The sequence below is a fragment of the Pseudorasbora parva genome, chromosome 9, assembly GCF_024679245.1.
Source record: "Pseudorasbora parva isolate DD20220531a chromosome 9, ASM2467924v1, whole genome shotgun sequence".
NCBI classification, from domain to species: Eukaryota; Metazoa; Chordata; class Actinopteri; order Cypriniformes; family Gobionidae; genus Pseudorasbora; species Pseudorasbora parva.
The window spans coordinates 42,123,454-42,147,567 of record NC_090180.1 but is presented as its reverse complement, the minus strand read 5'-3'; the positions used below and the strand labels follow the sequence as shown (position 1 = coordinate 42,147,567).

Genomic DNA, 24,114 nt, shown 5'->3' with positions numbered 1-24,114 from the left:
GTGTGAGGGTGTCATTTTTTTATTTCTTTTTCTTTTGTTTGTACAAGGCTTTGCTTGAAAATGTTTTGCGTTTTTGCTATATATAATAAAGGTCACTATATTTTATTCAATTAAAACAATGCTACTGTATTAATATATTATATATAAGTGTCCAAAACGTTTTGGTCCACTTAATTATTATTTACATGTTACTTTTCAACTATATCTGATTCAAAACAAGGAATCTTCCGTAAATGACCAGTAAGTTACATTGCTCGTAATGTTCCTCATTTGTAAGACGCTGGATAAAAGCGTCTGATAAATGAATAAACATAAAGATAAAATGCAAATAATACAAATTAGAGTAATATTAGGAAACAATATTACAGAAATACTCCAATACTATCAGGTGTCATGACCAAACTTCATGACATTTTAAACTACGATACCGGTGAATCCATGAAGGTTGTTCTTTCCTCAGCGCCAAACTGCTGTTTACCACATGTCAGCCCAAGCTGGCCCCCGTTCTCGCGATATTGGATGCATTCCTGTTAGCATAATCACAGTGTCGCGAGATCTCAGACAGTCATCCGCCATCGCTGTAGAGACAGAGGAAAAAGAGTAAGCTACAGGGACTGAAACCTGGGGGGGAAAGAGGGCGAGATTTGTCCGTGTTTCCCCTCAAAACACCCACCCTAACATCTATTGATGGCATCGCTCCCTAACCCAAACATGTCCAACCTTAAACCCGGCACCAAGAAGGACACCAAGATGCGGATCCGCGCCTTTCCCGTGAGTATAAGCCGGGTTTCACTCGGCTCATGCGGCCGCGAGGAGAACTCAAGAGCCGTGGATCGTGTAGAGCAGTAGGCCACATCGGGTTTAGATGTTTTGAGGCTGCGTTTGAGAGATTAACAGTGACTATGGAATAGAAAACACTTGTAATCATGATAATGTTACCTCCAGCGTTTTGAATATGTTTATATGGCTTGGTTAATAAAGAGATGAGCGATTTGAATTATTAAAACAGCCCATGTAGAAAGTGATCAAAACTCAGTGATTTTTTTTCACCCCCGTCCAGTCCATTTGTTGACCATAAAGCTGTAAATATGTACAGTAAGAGTAGATTTGGTTTAGAACATGGAGTCTTTCCTACTGAATTGCTTGTTTTCTTTTAGTGTTTTAATCAGATTTTGAGTCTTGTGTGTTGTCAGACTGGCCGTTGATGGTGTGTGTTTTGTTGTAACTGGTTGTTGTCTCTGGTGTTGTTATTGGTGCGGGATATATTGCCAGACTGACTGTTATGGCTGTGTTGCCTGGTTATTTTAGTTTCTTGTCATGATTTGGTTTTGTGTGTTTTGACACACTGGTAGATGTGTGTGTAGTTTGTTGGAATGATGGTTAGTGCTGTTACACCAAATGGCTCTGATATATTATTGTCACACGGTGTAAAAAAGGGGGGTTCAATCTTTTAGATGCCAGGGACCCAGTAATGATCAGCCTTGTTTGAGGGATCCCATTCTAAAATTACAAATGCACCTATGCCTACATATTTGGCCTACATATTTTCATGTGTAAAGGCAACTTATACTGTGAATGTATTTATTGTTATTTAGATTTTTTTCTTCTTCATGTCAATTTTTTCATTTTACATTTTTCACACTGGTTTTCTCTAGCGCTCCCTGCTATATATATATATATATTTATATATATATATATATATATATATATATAATCAAATATTATAGGTGTCGTTATCTATATTGTCACACTGATGATAGATGTCCTTGGCAGCTCTGCTTTTGTTTCACAGTCACTGCAGCAGCATGACGTGCATCTCTGCAATTTTCTGCAATTTTCTGTTCTTTTATTAGCTCCACTCAGATCAAATTATGTGCATCACAGTATTGTTGGTGATGCTCTGATGGAATGAATTATATCTGAATAATTTGATAATATACAGTAAAGTGAAAATGTTTTGCATGTGGTTATTTTCCTCTCTTGAAGGCCTGGGATACTCCTTAGTCTTCTCAGAGTCTGACACCTATCAGCAAGTTCACAGGACTAAACAAATGTCGTTTTGGTTCAGATAAGTGGCAATAAGATAAGGCAATGCTCTCGTGCTGAAGCTGCGTTTGCTTTTGCGATCTAAAATGTTTCACCCTGTCAGACGAGTTCATCAGAAATTTCACAGCTGCCTTTACTTCTTTCATCATAGTATTTCCTTCTCAGTATGTGGCCCATATTCTCACCTGTTACAGTCCACATGCTCTCAACAAGTTTCTCTTCAGATTTTCATAGTGTCCGTTTTGCTATTGTTGAAAATCATTCCATTTCATTATTAAAGATCAGACTGACACAGACATGCACTATATTAGCAAAAGTTTTGGGACGCCTGCCTTTACATGCACATGCACTTTATTGACATCCCATTCTTAATACGTAGGGTTTAATATGAAGTTGGCCCACCCTTTGCAGCTAAAACAGCTAGGCTTTCCACAATGTTCAGGAGTGTGTTAATGGGAATTTTTGACCATTCTTCTAGAAGCGCATTTGTGAGGTCAGGCACTGATGTTGGACGAGAAGGCCTGGCTCACAGTCTCTGCTCTATTTCATCCCAAAGGTGTTCTACTGGGTTGAGGTCAGGACTCTGTGCAGGCCAGTCAAGTTCCTCCACACCAAACTGGCTCATCCATGTCTTTAAGGTTCTTGCTTTGTGCACTGGTGGGCAGTCATATTGGAACAGGAAGGGGTCATCCCCAAACTGTTCCCACAAAGTTGGGAGAATGAATTTGTTCAAAATGTCTTGTACAAAAGCATTAAGAGTTCCTTTATCTGGAGCTAAGGGACCAAGCTCAACCCCTGAAAAACAACCCACACCATAATCCCCCCTCCACCAAACTTGACACCTCGCAAAATACAGTCAGGCAAGCAACTTTCTCTTTGCAACTGCCAAACCCAGACTCATCCATCAGATTGCCCGACAGAGAAGCCTGATTGGACACTCCAGATAACACATCTCCGCTGCTCTCAAGTCCAGTGGCAGCATGCTTTACACCACTGCATCCAACGCTTTGCAATGCAGCTTCGGCCATGGAAACCCATTCCATTAAGCTCTCTACGCACTGTTCTTGAGCTAATCTGAAGGCCTAAGTTTGGAGGTCTGTAGCTGTATGCCTCAGCATGCGCTTGCCTTCTCTGTGATTTTTATGTGCCCTACCACTTCGTGGATGAGTTGCTGTTGTTCCCAATTGCTTCCAAACCAGTGGTATTACTGTTATAATACCACTAACAGTAGACTATGGAATATTTAGTGAGGACATTTCATAAATCGACTTTGCACAGGTGGCAACCTATCACAGTACCACGCTTGAATTCACTGAGCTCTTGAGAGCGACCCATTCTTTCACAAATGTTTGAAGAAGCGTCTGCATGCTAAGGTGCTTGATTTTATATACCTGTGGCAATGGAAGCAATTAGAACACCTGAATTTGTCCCAAATTACTTTGTCATCATCATCCAATAATATTATCGTTTCTCTCAACATGAAAATGAGAAACAATACAAACACGACAACCGTATACCGATTTGTGTGTGTGTGTGTGTGTATGTAACGTTACGTTTTGCACAATAACATGGCGCGCTCTGATTTATTAGTTTTTTTCTGCTCGAGCTGCTTGAGCTTATAATGCTTTTGTTCTTTAGGCGTATATATTTTTTTACACATACTGATTAATTAATGTTTTAAAACCTTAAGATATAACATAAGCCTGTTGTGTACATTGCCTAATCATAAGCTTGTTCAGAAATGGTGACGACATGTTGATAAAACAAAACAAAAACATCTCTCTCATTTTCCAAAATACCTAATTTAAATAAACGAATATTTGATTTTTATGATCCTAAATATTCGAGAGAAAAAAAAAATATATATATATATATATATATATATATATATATATATATAAATATAAATGTATTAGGGCTGGGCAAGTTAACGCGTTATTAACGTAGTTATTTATTATTATGTTGAAAGGCCGTTGCTCACTGCCTCTGAATACACATACAGACAAACCATTGGTCACAGGAGAATACAGTGCTGTCTGTAAGCCAAGGGCTTGACATTCTTTGTCTGGGATAAACGGGACAAACTAAATATAAAAATAACCAGAAACGTGAGTGATTCAGATTTTGTTTTTATTATATTCAATGTAAACAGCGATTGATGAGTGTATCTCTGCCTCTGGTACGTTAACAAGCCGCGTTGAGGCTCGCGCTGCCTGTCTCTTTGTGAGAGACATTCGTGGAGAAATCAAAACAATTGAGCAGCAATATAAACTCACAGAAGAAACATACTGGGGTACAACTGAGTTTTTTGTAGTTGTTGATATTTATGGTTTATGATATTGTTAATAACACAAGTCGACTTTGCAATCATGAATTGTGTAGCATGAATGGTGTAGCCTAGTTCAATAAACAAGGAGCCTAATTAATATTAAGTTACTTACATTTTAGATCCAAACAACCTTTTTTTGTTCCATTTCACCCATGATTTCACCGACGAAAATAGTTCCAGAGGAAAGCAACACTCAGCGCTGTGTTTTGTAACTAAATGATTCAGCGATTTGAATGAATCATTTGAATAAACGACTCAATGACTCGCTCATGAAGACGATCACTTGCTGCCCCCTATTGGCGGTTATGTTTAAAAGTATGATTGAATGTTTTATTTAGAACATCAATCTTATAACATTAATTATTGCAGCTGTATTTTTTGCAGTTTAAATTATTTAATTTGATTGGTAACAGCCTATAGTGTCTTTACTATTATAATTTATTAATCAAATGTAAGAATTTAACAGGGAAGATGATGCATACATTTAATAAGATTTTAAGTAATGGCCTTTATAAAATTAAATAACGCCCTGGGGTGAATATCACAAATATGCAGATTTAAGTAGGCCTATGTAAAAGCTGACAGAACACTGATATGAGTATTACTACAGAATCAATATATGTATACCACCAATTTAATTTGATTAAATTAATGTTTAAGTTGATATTTACAAGAAATATTGTCACTGTTACTAACTTTTAACTGCTGTAAAAAGCACCTTATTTGTTTAAAGTGTTTGCAAACCATATGTTATTGCACTTTTCTTTTAGCAGCACTTTTGTAATCATTTTTGAATTTTGCGCATACTGTGATTAATCGCGATGAATCACAGAAAATCATGCGATTAATCACGATTAAACATTTTAATCATTAGCCAGCACTTATATAAATATATATGTAAGCCTTATATATGCAGTGCCTTTACACAGTTCATTACTAAACCATCGGTTTGTTATATCTGCCTTTTTCATGCTATATGCTGATGGTTGTAAATTGATCAAATATTGGCCAATAAATATCGGCGGCCGATGCATCCCTAAAATTGGCTTATTTTTCCGAGCTGATCACATATTGTTAAACCTATAAGAATGGTTTAAAAAGCACAATGTCTTTTGTCAGTGCCTCACTCATTAAAGTTTAATAAGTGCGTAGATTACACAAGTTAGCTGCTGCCTGCACTGAAAATATTTTGAGCGCAAATATCCTAAATGCAGCCCCTTATCGGGATGAAGTTTGTGGCATTTTGTCCTCAAAATGATTTGAGCGCAGTCAGCGCACACAAACCCTCTTTGGGGAGTATTTTAACTTAAAGGGTTAGTTCACCCAAAAATGAAAATTCTGTCATTAATTACTCACCCTCATGCCTTTCCAGACCCATTTCCTCTCTCAAAACCCATAAAAGGCACTAAAGACATTGTTAAAAAATCTCACTACAGTGGTTCTACAATAATTTTATGAAGCGATGAGTAATTTTGTGCAGAATTTTTTTTTCTAAATAACGACTTACAGGGCTCTACAATAAGGACTGCCTAGTGGCTCTGGGCCAGTGTGAAAGACACTCGGGCCAGTTGACGGAACGGTCACTTGCCCGCTTAGGCCAGTAATGCATCTTCACTGAAGTTGATAATTTGTGCATTTGTAAGCTTTGCCTGTTTAAATATTCATAGACGACAAAGTGTTTCTCAGTTTGGATCTCGCGCAGTAACTCTAGCTTACACACACACACACGCCACGCGTCTCTCAGTGCACGAATATTCACTCAAAATTGTCAAAATACCTGTCTTGTCAAGTATCACATAGTCGAGCATAGCTTGACACACATGCGACAGCAGCCACAGTACAACGACGCCAGTGTGCTCACCACACACCAGCGATAGGTGGAGAGGAGAGAGGGTGAGAGTCAATTCAGTGGATGGGGATTATTAGGAGGCCATGATTGGTAAGGGCCAATCGAGGGAATTTGGCCAGGACACAGGGGTTACACCCCTACTCTTTACAAGAAGGATTTTTAATGACCACAGAGAGTCAGGACCTCGGTTTAACGTCTCATCCGAAGGACTTTAGAGAAAATTAGCCTTTATGGGTCTTGAGAGAGGAAATGTCATTGCTGCCAATGGAGGCCTTTCTGGAGCCATCAAATTTCAATAAATATATCTTCTTTTGTGTACGGACATTCTCTTCAGATTTGCTGGTGCTCAAATGCGTACTTTCCATGAATTTATTTTCCCAAAACTTTTTTTGCTCCATATCGCCCAGCCCTAAGCTGATAAAATGTGTACTTTGAATGTGTACTTAGTTGCTTTGGATAAAAGCATCTAGCCAATTCATAGATGTTAAATGTGTCAATACCAATATGTTTAGGGTTTACTGTTGTGGGTTAAATGTATGTCTCTCTGCTCTCGTCCTTCATCTTTTTCTTTGCATCGACATGACCTAAGCCTACAGAAACCCAGTTAGGAAACCTACTTGCTTGACACACATGCACGTTTTGCTTCAGGGATTCCTGTTCATGGAAAAACTGGTTCCTCTTCGTGTTAGTTGAACTTTTTCAAAAATGAAACGCCTTCTGCAGGATCCAATGATCGCCAAAGCAGGTGTGATTCAAGTAGTCTTTTAGCGAAATGTTTTGAGAAGTGGACGTTCACACTCACACCCATTTCTGCTTGAGCTTAAGTCAGATTTTACTCACCTAAATGACTTTAATCCACAGACTAGTCTGCACAGGTCCATGAGTATCGACCTGTCTGTCTGTAGGCTAAGTAGACAGAGAGAGACAGACAGGTGAGAGCAGAAGGTCTCTGCGTCTGAATTTACAATGTTTGTTGATTTATCACAGCAAGAGCTGTGTTACTAACACCCTGACAAGCATTATAATTAACATGAGCTATGTGAAGTGTTGTTTTGACATGCATAATTAGTCACAGCAGTTTAAAAATGTAATTCACACATATGATTATTAGCCATTAGACCTGTTCTTTTGTGAGATTAGCTCTGCTGAGTCATTTGGAGCTGTCAAGAGCTCTAAAGTTGTTGGACTGTTGGTTTGGTTGTAAAAGGAATTGATTTCCTTGGTCCAGTATCTGCCAAAGGTTGAGCATATGAGTACATCCCGTTGGCACATTAAGCCGCACATTAGAATGTTTAAGTCAGTTAAGGTCAATAAAGTCTCCTCTCATGTTATTCCAAGGTTATGTATGCAGAGATCAAAGAGTCTAAAAGCCTCAGTCGATCGATATACACTACCAGTCATAAGTTTGGGGTCAGTATGATTTTGTTTTATTCAGCAAGGATCAATTCAAAGCAACACCTAAAGGCATGTTCGGCATTCACTGAATTCACAGAAAATCACGTAGTATATGATGGACACACACTTCAGACTATGACTCCATCTAGTTGGAGAATATTAAAACATGTTTGATATTTTGAGCTGATTTTAGAACGCATGTATCGCTAACAAAATACTGTATATAATACAGTAATAATACACCAAATACTTGTATATAGGAAGATGGTACACTCCGATTACTTATGAATGTTGAGAAAGTGTAATGCCCAATAAGTTTTCTAAATGAAAGAGCCAATCGTTGATTACTAAATTCATCACGTCACCTCCAATTGATGTAGAAACGGGCAGTATTCTCAGAAACATATTTAGGATTGTACATGCGCATTAGCTTTTTCCAGGTAAAAAAAAAAAAAAAAAATCATGATTCAAGCTTTTAAAAACAACATTTATGAGGTGATTTCAAATATGGAATTTAATTGTAAGCGTTGTAAACAGTTTTGGAGCATTTGATGTTTCCTCGATGATTTAAAGGTGCACTATGCAGCATATTTTTTTTAGTAAAATATCCAAAAACCACCAGGTCAGTGTTATATATTTTGTTCAGTTGAGTTCTTTCTTATAATATCCCACATTTTTTGAACTATTTGTAAATTGTGATAAAATTGCTATTTTAACCTAGGAAGTCTGAGGGAGTCACGTGTGAATTGCGTCATATCTCCGTTACCCTTGGTTGTCCGGTTTCTTGGTTTTATTCTGCAGAAACGCTTTACTCTTAGCAGTGTGAACAAGTGTCACAGCAGCCGCTGAGCGAATGCACAGAGTAACGTCATAACATAATTTTAAATATACTTAAATAAAAATTGATATGATAAACAGAGCTGCGTTACCTCATACTCATGACTGGAAAAGCAGAAATGGCGCCAGTTACTGTATCCCGTCATAATAAAAGTCCCACTGCTCGCGAGCGATGTGTTACTCAACAATCGCTCCAGCAACCCTGCTCGGCTCCCTCAACACTCGGTCCTGCTCTGCTTCATACTACAGTAACGTTAAAGGGATAGTTCACCCAAAAATAAAAATTATGTTTATCTGCCTACCCCCAGGGCATTCAAGATGTAGGTGTTTTTGTTTCTTCAGTAGAACACAAATTAAGATTTTTAACTCAAATCGTTGCTCGTATAATGCATGTCAATAGGGTCTAATTAGAATTAGACCCCATTGACATGCATTATAAAAGCATTTTTGGGCGAACTATCCCTTTAATAACTGCATTCATGAACATGATTTCTGCCCGAGACCTATCCCGATTCTTTTCCACCGGCTGTGAGGTGAAGACCACATGTCCCAAGATTCTGAGCTCAAACCCGCCGTCATCAAACTACGTCTTTGTTTTGAAAAGGCGCCCTCTAGCGAATGGAAAGTTACATAGTGTAGCTTTAACAGGACTTTAAAAATGCTGACCAGACAATGGAAATCAAGGGTGCAAAGTCGCAAAGATCCAGGAACAATGGAGACAATCAGGTTAAAACAAAAAAAGAAGGAAAAAACATACCATCTAGTTCACGGATCACAGATTATTAATGACTCACCCTAATGTTGTTCCAAAGGGAACGGGAATACAAAACATCATCACAGTAGTCTATATGTGACATCAGTTAGTTAATTAGAATCTCTTCAAGCATCAAAAATACATTTTGGTCTTAAAATAACAAAAACTACGACTTTATTCAGCAGTGTTTTCTTTTCCGCGCACCTGAAATAAAGATTCAAACGGTCATGAATCAGCGTATCGATTCATGATTCGGATCACCAATGTCACGTGATTTCAGCAGTTTGACGTGTGGTCCGAATCATGAATCAAATACCAAAATGTATTTTCGATACTTCAAGAGATTCTAACTCTTCCACTGTAATCTCCTGCATTTTTTTTAATCTGTCATGCGTCTCCTAGCAACGACGCTTCTGTTTGTGTTCGGAACGACTTTAAAGTCTGCTAGTGTATGATCCTCAATCCTTTAGTGTATGGTGCCCAGCTTTTCTTTGTTTACAAAGTATACCAGCCAGACGATGCATCCCTCCTAAAACGTTTTGTATCAATTTATCATGAGGGTTTTATTAATTTGTTGATTTGTTTGTTTTTGCAGATGACCATGGATGAGAAGTATGTGAATAACATCTGGGATCTTCTGAAGAACGCCATTCAGGAGATCCAGCGGAAGAACAACAGTGGGCTGAGCTTTGAGGAGCTCTACAGGAACGCCTACACCATGGTGCTTCACAAACATGGGGAGAAGCTCTACACGGGCCTCAGAGAGGTGGTCACCGAACACCTCATCAACAAAGTATGTGCTCCTCTTGCTCTGAGATCTTTCTTGAAATATGTTAGAGAGAACCTGTAAGGTTCTAGAGAGTAAAGTTCTCACTGGCTTTAGCAAGGAGTTGCAGAAGTTAAATGTGGTTTAATAAGCAGTTAGTCACAAGAGATGGTGTGTTACAGGGATATTGCTTTAAAAAGAACGCCTTAACTAATTTGATGGTGTGAGTGATGTGAATTTAAATTGAACAGATTGATTTAAACAGATCTGAAGGACACTGTCTCACATCTTCCCTACATATATATATATATATATTTATGTGGCTTAATGAAGACTCTGGGGTTTTATCTCTGGTGCTGGTTAATGTTGTCAGTTCTGGAGATGAAGCAGATGGTGGAAACCTACCCGTCCCAGTGGAGTTGGTTCATAGGATGATGTCACTGTACACACAGGTGGATGAAACCCATGTGCTTGAGCTGGTCTCATAACAGCTTTGATTCTTTTTTTTTCTCCTGTCTTTAGGTGCGAGAAGACGTGCTTCACTCGTTAAATAACAATTTCCTGCAGACGTTAAATCAGGCGTGGAATGATCACCAGACTGCTATGGTCATGATTAGAGATATCTTGATGTACATGGTAAGTTATTTCAGATTTACTTTTCTTTTGGTGTGTGTGTGTGTGTGTGTGTGTGTGTGTGTGTGTGTGTGCGCGCGCGCGCGTGCGTGCGTGCGTGCGTGCATGCGTACATGTTTTTCTAGCCTGGTGGGGGATTTCAACCTGAATACACACAGACTCATGGGGACTTGTGTCACTGTGGGGACCTAAATTGAGGCAAAAGTTTTTCAAAGTTCTTTTGAAAATGTGAAAATGCAGAAAGTTTCCTGTGATGGGTAGGGGCAGTGTAGGGGGATAGAATATAGGGTTTGTACAGTATAAAAACCAATACATCTATAGTGAGTCCCCAGAAAGATACACACACACACACGTTTGGTGCGCTGTGTTCAGGGTATTTGTCAAGTTGTTCCTCGCTATTTTTGCAAAGTTCGCAGTGTGCAGAATTTATGTATTTTACATTGTAGAATAAAACGTGCAAATAACTTGAACTTGTGTTCACCACAGACCTTATATCAGGGAGTTAACCAATGTCCCATTGACTTCGGGATAATGGAACAGGACGTGCTAAAATGCTAACTTGTTTCTGGCTTTTGTCCGGCAGAAATTAGTCATCCCTGCAACACTCTTTTTCAAAATGTTGTTAATGTAACAAAAGACACATCATTATTTATGAAAAGGAGAAAATGGGGGATTGGGATGCAACAGAGTCTATATTTGAACCTTGTGTTTTAAACCTGTAGGAACATTTTTCTTTCTCTCTGTGTCTAGGACCGTGTGTATGTTCAACAGAATAATGTGGAAAATGTCTACAATCTCGGCTTGATCATCTTCAGAGATCAGGTTGTGCGGTATGGCTGCATCAGAGACCATCTCAGACAAACTCTGCTGGACATGATCGCTCGAGAACGCAGAGGAGAAGTGGTCGACAGGTGAGCGACTTCTGTTGTTCTGTCTCTTTACAGTGTTTCAGTAAAAGAGTGAAAACTTCTGGCTGTGAGTAGTAGAGAAATGCAGTTTTATGACATTTGTTGTGTCATGTTTTGTGGCAGGGGGGCCATCAGGAATGCCTGTCAGATGCTTATGGTTTTGGGGTTAGAAGGTCGGTCCGTCTATGAGGAGGATTTTGAAATCCCCTTCTTAGACATGTCTGCTGAGTTTTTCCAGGTGGGTGCTGCTGTAATACTGCTTGCTTGCTTAACTCTGCTTGCTTGCCATTTTTGATCATTGTTAAAACCTGAATTGCTAAATTTGCTCATTTATTCTTGACTTGCAAAAAAAGTTATCACCTGAATGTATTTTAGAATTTCTATCTTGTATTAAAGGTGCACTATGTAGTATTTTTGCAGTAAAATATCCAAAAACCACTAGGCCGGTGTTATATATATTGTTCAGCTGAGTACCTACAATATCCCAGATGTTTCAGACTATTTGTAAATTGTGAGAAAATTGCTATTTTAACTAAGGACAGGGACGTTTCAGCATGGCGTCTGAGGGAGTCGCCTGTCAATTGCGTCATATCTGCGCTACCCTCGGTTTTCGGCTTTTATTTGGCAGGAGCGCTTTACTCTTAGCAGTGTGAACAAGTGAACGCACGGAGTAACGTCATAACATCATTTTAAACACACTTAAATGTATCTGATATGATAAACAGAGCTGCATTACCTCAAAATCATAACCGGAAGAGCGGATCAGTACAGAATATACCCGGTATTCACGAGGCGGGTATTTGTTTAACAATCGCTCCAGCAGCTCTGCTCAGGTCCACAACACTCGGTCCTGCTCTGCTTTACACTACAGTAACGTTAATAACCGCATGCATGAACGTGATTTCTGCCCCAGTCCTATTTTCCACCGGCTGTGATGTGAAGACCACATCTCCCAAGATGCTGCGCTCACACTTTGTGTCATCAAACTACGCATTTGTTTTGAATAGGCGCCCTCCAGTGGACGGAAAGTTGCATAGTGCACCTTTAACCTGAAATGTCTTATGTAGAGCCCGACTGATTTAATCTGTCTGCTGATTTTTTTATGGTTCGATATGAGCTTGTTACATATATATCAGCATCGGCGTATATACCTTATTTTACATATTGATCTGCTTTTAAGAAATCGCTTGTTTCTGCGGCTTCTTCGCCTGTGTTTTGTTCTGGAGATTCTGTACTCGTTCAGAAGATGTGTAGTAGCTCCCCCTACCATATAACAGTGAAAACACAGAAAAATGTGATAAAAGACAGAAAAAAAATCACTTAACTGAATAACTTTAATACATTTGAATCTATATTTATACACTGAAGATTATCAAGTGATATTTTACATTTGATTAGTATTTCTGTACCTGAAAATCTAGTTTAGACCAACATGTAAAACATGAAAATAACTATTTGTATTTATTTATAATGTATGTATATACTGCATTCTATGTTTGGACTCACCACTGGGAAAGAGTGTCTAAACATTTGACTGGTACTGTATTATAATACACAAAGAATATCGGCCGATATATCAATATCAGACTTTTTTTTATTCCCTAATATTGGTATCCGCCCTCACAAACCCATATCGGTCATGCTGTAGTCTTATGTAGTTTTTTGTTAATTGTATGAATTTTTGTTTATTCTGTTTTTGTCATGAAAATAGCCTTGTTGCTGACATGGCATAATTAAATAAATAATTTTTGACTGGCTTTCTGTGACTGTTGTTAAGTATATCATCTCCATTTTTGTGTGTATCTGTGCAGATGGAAAGTCAGAAGTTCCTTGCGGAGAACAGTGCCAGCGTCTACATCAAGAAAGTGGAGGCTCGGATAAACGAAGAGATTGAGCGAGTGATGCACTGCCTGGATAAATCAACAGAGGAGCCTATCGTGAAGGTGGTGGAGAGAGAGCTCATCTCCAAACACATGAAGACCATCGTAGAGATGGAGAACTCGGGACTGGTTCACATGCTCAAGAATGGAAAGACCGAAGGTGAAAAAAGAATTAAGAATTAATTAGGCTTTTATTATTTCCTCTTTCTTTGTATTTAACTCAGTTTCTTTCATCTTTTCTTTCTTTCTCTCTCAGACCTGGCATGCATGTATAAGTTGTTCGGTCGGGTTCCTAATGGACTGAAAACAATGTGCGAGTGTATGAGCTGGTACCTCAGAGAACAGGGTAAAGCGCTGGTGTCAGAGGAAGTAGAGGGCAAGAACCCCGTCGACTACATTCAGGTACACATTCACCAGCATGAAGTAGCAAAAAAAGAACTGCACAGACAATAGAGGCTTGTTGAGTTAACTCAAAACCGACCGGCTGAGTCAGATCCTGAATAAACAAAGAACAAATCTGCCAAGGTTTAAGAGTTCAGACTAGTGAGAATGTGTAAATACAACAACCTCAACAAACTTTAAGTTTGTAATGAGTAGTAATAATGTTTTTTTTGTGGGTCATTCAGGGTTTGTTGGACTTGAAGTCGCGCTTTGACCGGTTCCTGCAGGAGTCCTTCAACAACGACAGGCTCTTCAAACAGACTATCGCTGGAGATTTCGAGTATTTCCTCAACCTCAACTCCAGATCGCCCGAGTACCTCTCGCTCTTCATCGACGACAAACTCAAAAAAGGAGTGAAGGGGGTAAGAGAATAGCTTTAGGCCATCTTAAGTTTTTAAGATGAAAACGTCCTACAAATTGGTTAAATTCTCTCTTCAAGATTTCCACACTTTTGTCCATTGAAAGTGAAAATATTATGAATGAGTTGTTATATTGCATATTATAAATATAGACTGATGGATGAATGTACACCTACATACACAAACAAAATTGTTTTTATTACTACTAAAACTAAAAAGAGAAAAAGGTAAAATAACAACCCGAATTATTAAAAAACACTACAAAAAATGGAAATGTATTAATATTAAAAAGTTAAATGATCATAAAATGTCAAGCACTTAACAAAATTATATATAAAAACTAGCCTATTTAATAAATAAATACTATAATAGCATTATAGTATTTAATCATCTTTAATCATCCATTATAGTATTTTAAATCATTTTAAAATAACAGAAGCAAAGTTATTTCTGATCTCTAATTGATTCCTAATAATTGTGTTTGTGTTCAGCTGACGGAACAGGAAGTGGAGTCCATCCTGGATAAGGCCATGGTGTTGTTCAGGTTCATGCAGGAAAAGGACGTGTTTGAGCGTTACTACAAACAGCACCTGGCCAGAAGACTCTTAACCAATAAAAGCGTTTCAGATGACTCAGAGAAAAATATGATCTCCAAACTAAAGGTGCACATCATATCCTCCTTTACGCTCTTTCACTGTATTCCTCTGTTACTAATGTGATACTCATGCTTTCCCTCACAGACGGAGTGCGGTTGTCAGTTCACCTCTAAACTGGAGGGCATGTTTAGAGACATGAGCATCTCTAATACCACTATGGATGAATTTCGCCACCATCTGCAGACATCACAGGTGCATATGCACACACACACACACACACACACACACACAGACACACATTCTGTTGTTCTTAAAATAAGCTAATTGTAATTGCTGCGCCCTGAGGGCCTATTCACACCACATCCACATTTTCTGAAAAAGAACACTGTTAATTGAAGAGATGGAACCCTTTGTGTCCTTTCACATTAAATGCAAAAATATGTGGTTCGTCTTTGTGTCGCAGGTGTCTCTCTGTGGTGTTGATCTTACAGTGAGAGTACTAACTACAGGTTACTGGCCCACACAGTCAGCCACACCCAAATGCAACATCCCGCCCTCCCCACGCCACGCCTTTGAGGTCTTCAGAAGGTATGACTCCCCTCTACACCCTCATAAATTATGTAATTATATGTACATTTTCTTTTAAGTTGAACAATTATCTGCATTTTTAGGTCTGTTGACTATAATCAAACAATATTGTTTTTGTAAGTATATGACTGAATCTGTCAAGGCTGGAATCTGTCATGTCTTTTTTTCACCACTTGCAGCTTGGTTTTATGTGATTTTTAACTCTGTGCAGATTTTATTTGGCTAAGCACAGCGGCAGGCAACTCACACTCCAGCACCACATGGGTTCTGCAGACCTCAACGCCACCTTCTATGGTGCCATTAAGAAGGTACAGACACCTTTAATACTAGGGCTGCCCTCAACTAAAGATTTTTCTAGTCGACTATTAGTCATTCATTCTCTAATTGCACTTGTATATTAATAAACCATATAAATCATAATAGTTAGCCTTTAATTTTCCTATATGATAGCCTAATCAGCGCTCACATGCCATGGCGATACGGCAGAAAGTGCATTCCATTTTGTTTTCTTGATTTTACAATAGCACAACGTTATCTTGTTATTATCAGTTTACACAAATAAAAGTAGACCCTTTAGTTTCAAATGAAATGACAGATAAGGGTATTTTAGGTTGTTTACACGATTATCAGGAACAAATGCAAGTGATCGTGCCAACACCCCCATGTCTTACAGTAAGCGTGCTATAATTTAGCTTCCACTTTCCCCTAAAACTTAAATATCCGTCTAAAACAAACGCACATTTATCTAGGTTGATGTTTGAGAGAGCCAAAAATGTATTTGCCCGTTTCAAATAATAAGCCATGTTTGAGGTTGATGGATGAAAGGCGAACATTTGGATTTCCTACGTGAAATACTGTAATTACTACAACAACCCGCTGTTAATGATCTGTCCCTCATGGACTGCGTGACTTCACCACTCTCTGTGGAGTTTTTATTTTCTGCGACTAACTGACTAATACAATTTTTGGTCGACTAAGCCTATTCTAGTCAACTAGTGATTAGTTGAGCATTTAGGGGGAAGTCCTATATAGTACCCAAGTAAAATATCATAAATATATATATACACTCATCAGGGCTGTCAAAATAACTTAGTCAGAGGTGAGGTTAATCAGAGGTTTTGTTAATTTGCTGGTGTTCTCAGCCAGCTTAATAGTGATTAGGGCTGTCAACGAATATTCTAAGTTCGAATATATATTTAAATAGTAAAAAAAACAGAATTTCGTAGGTGAAAATTAATATTCGGGGGGAAAAAAGGGGAAAAAAACGCCCGCGGTAGTAGAGGCATGGCTGTCTGCTTTGCGAGTGAGCGCACTCATGCGCCTGAGAGTTCAGGGACAGATCACTGGAGTCGCACTGTCAGGCTCAGTGTCTCTGTTGAGGTGTCTTGCACGGAAGATCGCAGAAAGTGCAGAGCTCAACTCGACCGCGATTTTAACCCTCCAAAATCTAAAAAGCCATGTCTGGAAGGATTTTGGATTTTGGTCAGTAGGAGGTAAAATTGTTGAGCCGCAAGATAAAGTTGTATGCAAGCTATGTGAGATACAGTTAGCATACTATGCCTCATTTTATTTAACTTTAAACAGAAACATTACTAAAGTGTAGGCTACTGTACTGACTGAAGAGATATTGCATGAATAAAGGATAAATGCAATGCTTCCACTGGTTTGATTATTTACCGTTTCATGTCAAGGAAAAGTTCCATGTTTAGCACAGCAGAGCTCGCTCAGAGCATTCGATACGAGGAAAATATTAAGTCGTGACCTTAAATTGCTTGCAAAAAAACCTCTTGATCAGCACTCAAAGTTTGTTCATTTGAACCGTTATGCGCAGGGAGCGTGAGCTGAGGGCGAGTGAGGTCTGTGGTCTTGGCCATTAGTTAGTTGATTTACTTGTTTTTGTGTAAGTAATGATGTTGTCAAATAGGTTTACACTTAGACTACCTAGACAGATACATAGTAAATATTAATAAGTCAAATTTGAGCATTTAATATTCAAATATAATGTGAATATTAAAAAAACTCATGAATGAAATTTGAATGGGATATGGAGGAAGATTGACAGCCCTATTAGTGATTTAATTGTAAACTTTGATGCGTACCCTATGACAGCAGAAAGCATGGCTTAATAAAATGAAAAAGTGTTCCATCTAATCTGTGTTGTTGTCCTAACCAGCCATGACCATGAGAAGACGGATGATGTGATGTTTTATCAGTCACTTTTCAAAAAACTTTCACCAGTTTTTTTTTTTTCCCTTTCTATTATGTTGTGCTAATTAGCTCCACACACAGTGAAATCTCACTGGTCCAAAATCCATATTAAACTATACCCCCAAGTATATTCTTATATATTCTGATTGGTTATTTTGTTGCTTTTGTGCTATTTAAAGTAATATTTATAAAATGTTCAAACGCCTATGTTAATTGACTTTTTCCTCTCTTTAGGAGGATGGCTCAGATGTAGGTGTGGGTGGGGCTTTGCTAACAGGCTCAAACACACGGAAGCACATTCTGCAGGTGTCAACCTTCCAGATGACCATCCTCATGCTCTTCAACAACAGAGACAAGTTTACCTTTGAGGTAAAACTTCCCATCCACATGTTCCAGATCTGAACTCCATGAAGCCATGCCTGCATGATTGGTTTAACTTTCACCCTTGTTGACCTTTAACCCCCTCAGGAGATCCAACAGGAGACTGACATCCCAGAGCGCGAACTGGTCCGGGCCCTGCAGTCTCTAGCCTGCGGGAAACCCACCCAGAGAGTTCTCACGAAAGAGCCCAAGAGTAAAGAGATCGAAAGCGGCCACGTGTTTACAGTCAACGACCAGTTCACCTCCAAACTGCACAGAGTCAAAATACAAACAGGTATTGTGCTGCCACATGGGGGCGCTGTTGACTCAGAAAGAAGGGACAATGTAGAGTTCTTATCTGAAAAAAAAATCAGAATTCTAAATTTGACTGTTCATTTTTGTATGTGATCTATATGCTAGTGATCTCCTAAAAGTAAAGAAAATAATGTATATTTTGAACAGGTTCATGCGTTAAAAATTGACCAAATATATTAATGATTCATCTTAACGCATCCACACAAGATAGTCAATTCTTCTGACAATCCTAGGTAAAGTCCAGATTATCTTGATGGTTCTACAGATATTTTTTTCTGATTGGTGTGAGGTGTGTTAACGGTGATTACATCTGCTCGGAAGAACGTCAGGTCACACTGATCTCAAATGTGACCCTGGACCACGAAACCAGTCATAAGTCGCACGGCTATTTGTAGGAATATAGTAAATAATATATTGTATGGATCAATTATTTATTTTTCTTTTATGCCAAAGATAATTAGGGAATTAAGTAAAGATGTTCCATGAAGATATTACCTACAGTAAATATATATAAAAAAATATTATTAGTAGTAATATGCATAGCTAAAGACTTTTTTTTGCACCCTCAGATTCCAATAGTTGTATCTCGGCCAAAAAACATACATCAAATCTTTATTCAGATATAAATGTATTCAGCTTATTTATTCAGGTATAAATCTCAATAAATAAATAAAAATACCTCTTATGGTTTTGTGGTCCAGGGTCACAAATCTGAAGTCCTATTGTTTGAGGTGGGACCCCAAAAATTTTATTGAATTTTTTTTGTAAAAAGCCATACAAACTCGATTGCCTTTCCTCTTGCCCATCGTCCTCCATGTTTGTTCACTCTAAATTCACGTTTGAATTTAGAGTGAACATCTTCACAGTCGGGACTCAGGTTCTTTGTGACTTGAATCTGTTTGTGTATGTTGTGCTGTCCTGTTAACACCGCAGCATTTTATCATGGTTGTGGACTCTCGTATTTTGATTTTAAAAATCTTTTAGTGAGTGTAAGCCTTAGTGCTCTCTAGAATGTCCCCTCCCTCTTAATTATAAACACCACCTGCCCATTGGTGTTTTGCCATTTTGAATTTTATGCGCTTTACAATTAGTTATTTATTCATATTTGTGTTTTATATTTCTATTTAGCTTTTTTAATTTAGTAATTGTAGTACAACTTTAACTTATTTTATTTCAGCTGAGGCAACATCTCATTTTTAAGGTAGTTTAAGTTTTTCATCTATATTTCTAAGGTCCCTGTGGGTCCTTAAAGTATTAAAAAGTCTTAAATTCAGTTTGATCAAATTAAAGGCCATAAAAAGTCTTCTATATCTCAAATGTTATAAGAATAGTCTTAATTCTCATTTCAAGATTTCTTAAATAGGGACAGAAAAACAGCAATCACGATATGGCTTACTGTGATTATTACATTTCAAAAGGCTGTGGTTTAAATGTGAGTGCAGCACATTTCAAAGTAAAAAAAAGCAAGGCTGTTGTGCAATCTTAAAAAAAATTTATTTCAGCTTTTCTTCAATTAACAAAATTAGGGCGTTTTCACACTTGGCATGTTTGGTACGATTAAAATGACCCCTGGTGCGATTTATCTGTCAGTGTGGTTTATATGAATAAGTGTGAATGCTGCCATCTCAACCTGGTGTGCACCAAACCGCTGAAAAGATGGCTTTTGATCCGCTTTCAAAAAAAAAAAACTCTGGTGCGGTCCGACTGAAATATGAAAGCAACACGGACCAAAGTCATGTAAACAAACCAAAAAGGGACATGATGTCACGAGATGCGACCCTTAAAAGGACAGAATGCTCAAGCATACCTGTTTTTTGTTGTCATAGTTGCGATGTTGCCCGTCACAGTTTCGTACAGGCATCAGAACTGCGCCTCCTCACAGCAGGTCTTCATTTGTGGATGTGACAGAGGGATTCTTGACGGTGTTTTGAAGCTTTTCACGAGTTCTCAGCTGGTCAAAATAACATCATATAAAGGCTACACACATATAACGAGCACGTTTAGTCCAGTCCCTCTATGACTTTAGGTTCGGTGTTAAAAATGTCAATGTGAACCCTAAGCGGACAGGGACTAAAACATTTTTCCTTTTGATCCATAACAAACCAAGCAAACCAAACTACCAGTTGTGAACACACCCAATACTTACACTTTTGGCATTTTTTATTTTTTAGAATGAGCTGTTCATTTCATTTCTTGCTCCAACTTCTTTTTTTTAATAGGAAATACACCAACAATGCTCTTGTCAAGGCATTTTAATATTAAAATCTCTAATTAGGAGGCATACTCTGATTTTATAAAATATTTGGTGTAGATAACATTTAAATTAGGCTGGATATTGAAATATTGTACCTTTTTACTTGTGACATCTCGAGTGATCTGAATTTAGATGTCTTTAATATCAAAGTCTGCTTCACAAACGCTTTGAATCTCTGCTGCAGTTGCTGCTAAGCAAGGCGAGTCAGACCCAGAGCGCAAGGAGACGCGGCAGAAAGTAGACGATGACAGGAAACATGAAATCGAGGCTGCCATCGTACGCATCATGAAGTCCAGGAAGAAGATGCAGCACAACGTACTGGTAGCAGAGGTGAGCGCGTGATTGCGTATGTTTATTTTGTTTATCATTTCAAAAATGACTCCCAATTTCTAAACATCTGATTGGTTATCTCCTGTCAGGTGACCCAGCAGCTTAGGGCACGGTTCCTGCCGAGCCCTGTGGTAATTAAAAAGCGCATTGAAGGACTAATAGAAAGAGAATATTTGGCCCGGACGCCGGAGGATCGTAAAGTCTACACGTATGTCGCGTAGTGGATCACATGTCTGCACAAGGAGACGAGTGAGCAACACAAAGACAGGAAAATTAAAGATTCTGGACTGCTCTTCGCATGGACTGGGACGTTTCTTTTAAACAAAAGATGACCTCTGGGTAGCGGACTTCATTTAAAAGAAAAGCAAACCAAGAAATCATAAACCTTACAATCTGGAAAATAATCGGGAAGCAAAATAAGAAATCCATAATTGTGTTGTAGGTTATTTTTAATTAGATCAATCCCACTCTTATGAGAATCTCAGCTATGAATGGATCCAGCTTCAGTCTCTTCACCGTTTTACCCTCGTAGAGATCAAAATCAAAAGAATCCCTTGGGAAAATGTGAATGCACTGCACATGTTGATGTTTTTTTTTTTTTCAATACTGTATAAAAGGCAGAATTATTAAACACCCTAACAAAACAGCCAAAATGTGGCTACGGAAATAAGTTCAACAAAGTTCAATAAAAATGTGGATATTGAACCGCTTGCCACTTTCTTGCAGATGCCATTGAGGTTTCCATGGTAACATCAAGATGAAACGGATGCTGATCGTGTCGATGTAATTTCATTCTAATTGGTTTATTAAACTAATACAAACGTTCCACACTGTCCCAGGTGGCCTTGCCTCATGAGACACGTGAAATAAAAAGCAGCCAAATGACTCAGAGAATTAGACAGTACATCACTATCTCCAATTTCCTGCTATTAAACCTCTAAAATGCCATTACTGCCGAGCTTGAGTTATGTGTAGCCCAAACTGAATCAAATTGTTTTCAGAAATGGGCAAAGCAGATGTGAGTGCTGCACAGCGGGTAACAGGTTTGAAGAAAGAGTTACAACGGCACTGAGACTCGCTGATGAAATAAAGGTTTGCCAAAAATAAATAAATAAAAGCAGCAGGGAGCAAAATCCACAGCTTTGATTTCCTTCTGTTAACCATACATGTAGCGATAGACCAACTAATTAGAGGCCAGTTGCATAAACATAGCCATTATGTTCAGACTGTGTCTAAAGAACTGGTATGACCAACTAGCAGTTAGTTCGGGTATTTGGATTACTTTTCCGTATCAAATTAGGCCAATCTATGTATCTATCTGGTTTATGTAACTGACTTTAAAAAGTAAAGAACAGATTTTAAAGAAAACAAATTGATTACTAACTTTTTAAGTCAGTCACAGTTATCAATGTTGAAAAGAGTTGCTTAATATTTTTTGAAACCTGTGATACTTTTTTTTCAGGATTCACTGATGTTCAAAAACAGCATTTATTCGAAACAGAAATCTTTACTATCAATTTAACACAATCTGGAAAAAAAGTATTACATGTAATTAAAAAAAAAAATTAAGCAGCACTGTTTCCAACATTGATGATAAATCATCATATTATATTTAATTCTCAACACTGAATACTGGAGCTGATGACAATTCAGCCTTGCGTATATTTGGATATTCTTCAGAAGAGACTTTTCAAAAACATTAATAATAGTAATGTTTTCAAACTTTTGACCAGTACTGTATGTGTGCAGCACAGCTGTTGTCATCTAACAAGAAACGTTTGAGCAGCAAAATCGTCACATTAGAATGTATACTGGAGAAATGATGATAAAATGCAGCTTTGCATCACACGAATGTTCCATTTTAAATTGTAATAATATTGCACGACATTACTGTTTTTACTGTTGCTCTTATGTAGCCCCTCTTAATTTGTGGAGCTCGTTCTCTTTTGACTTTCGGTTTTTATTTCCACAGCGATCTTACGTGTTTCGACAAACTTCTCGTTTTAATATCTTCCCGGTGACTTTTCTTAAAGGGTTTGTTCACCCGAAAAGGAAATTGATGTCATTAATGGCTCACCCTAATGTCGTTCCACACCCGTAAGACCTCCGATCATCTTCAGAACACAGTTTAAGATATTTTTTATTTAGTCCGACAGCGTATCTAAGTGTATGCACACTATGCTCTCCATGTCCAGAAAGGGAATAAAAACATCATCACAGTAGTCCATATGTGACATCAGTTAGTTAATTAGAATCTCTTGAAGCATCGAAAATACATTTTGGTCCAAAAATAACAAAAACTACGACTTTATTCAGCACTGTCTTCTCTTCCGCGTTTGTTTTCAAACCTCAAATATAGATTCAAACGGTTATCAATCTGAATTGATCAATGATTCGGATCGCGTGTCAAACTGCCAAACTGCTGAAATCACGTGACATTGGCGATCCGAATCATATTAACTAACTGATGTCACATATGGACTACTTTGATGATGTTTTTATTCCCTTTCTGGACTGTATAGTGTGCATACACTTAGATACGCTCTCTGACTAATTATAAAATATCTAAACTGTGTTCTGAAGATGAACTGAGGTCTAACGGGTGTTGAACGACATTAGGGTGAGTCATTAATGACATCAATATTATTTTTGGGTGAACTAACCCTTTAAGACATCATCTTTTAACATTACAATGCTCATAATAACTTTTGTAAACTGCAGTAAGTAAATCCACTTCACCAGCTAATTGTTCTTCGACAATTGTCGCATGCAAAAACGGAAGTTCATAGACAATTCTAAAGATGACTGCGCTCGTTTCTCTGATGCATAAGCGCTGTAGCAGTCTTGTTAAGCATACACGATCTCTTTCAAAAACAGGATTTTCCCGCATTTTCTTAGGTTTTAAAGTCTTAAAACTACTGTTCAAGATGAAGATCTATCAAACATGTTTGTTCATAATATGCTGAACTGTGCTTACTCTGCTTCATACATATGCTTAAAATCATTACGAGCAGAGCAGCTGATTAAAAATAATTGAAAAAATGGCTTAAATCTGGTTTCACAGGCTTAGATTAAGCCATGCAGGAAGGATTAGGCTTTAGTTCAAATAGGACATTTAATAGCTTTTATAAATATGCCAGATAGAAAAACACATTACTGGTGTGTATCTTGAGACAAAACAATGGCACTAGCATTTTAAGAGATGCCAAGGCAAGTTGCTTTCAGTTAAAACTGCTCAGACATGCATTTTATTCTGGAACTATGCA

At 38.0% G+C, this 24,114-nt stretch overlaps 1 protein-coding gene across 1 annotated transcript; it reads left to right on the top strand.

Annotated features, from left to right (window-relative positions):
• The first annotated feature begins 555 nt into the window (after nucleotides 1-555).
• On the top strand, nucleotides 556-21,553 carry cul3a (cullin 3a). Its single transcript, XM_067452685.1, has 16 exons — nucleotides 556-771; nucleotides 9,806-10,003; nucleotides 10,499-10,612; nucleotides 11,360-11,520; nucleotides 11,641-11,755; nucleotides 13,329-13,557; nucleotides 13,654-13,799; nucleotides 14,024-14,200; nucleotides 14,689-14,859; nucleotides 14,938-15,045; nucleotides 15,257-15,381; nucleotides 15,593-15,689; nucleotides 17,824-17,958; nucleotides 18,058-18,244; nucleotides 20,703-20,848; nucleotides 20,938-21,553. Exons 1-16 carry the CDS (start codon nucleotides 688-690, stop codon nucleotides 21,067-21,069), a joined length of 2,325 nt encoding a protein of 774 aa, XP_067308786.1. The 5' UTR covers nucleotides 556-687; the 3' UTR covers nucleotides 21,070-21,553.
• Nucleotides 21,554-24,114: the final 2,561 nt, after the last annotated feature.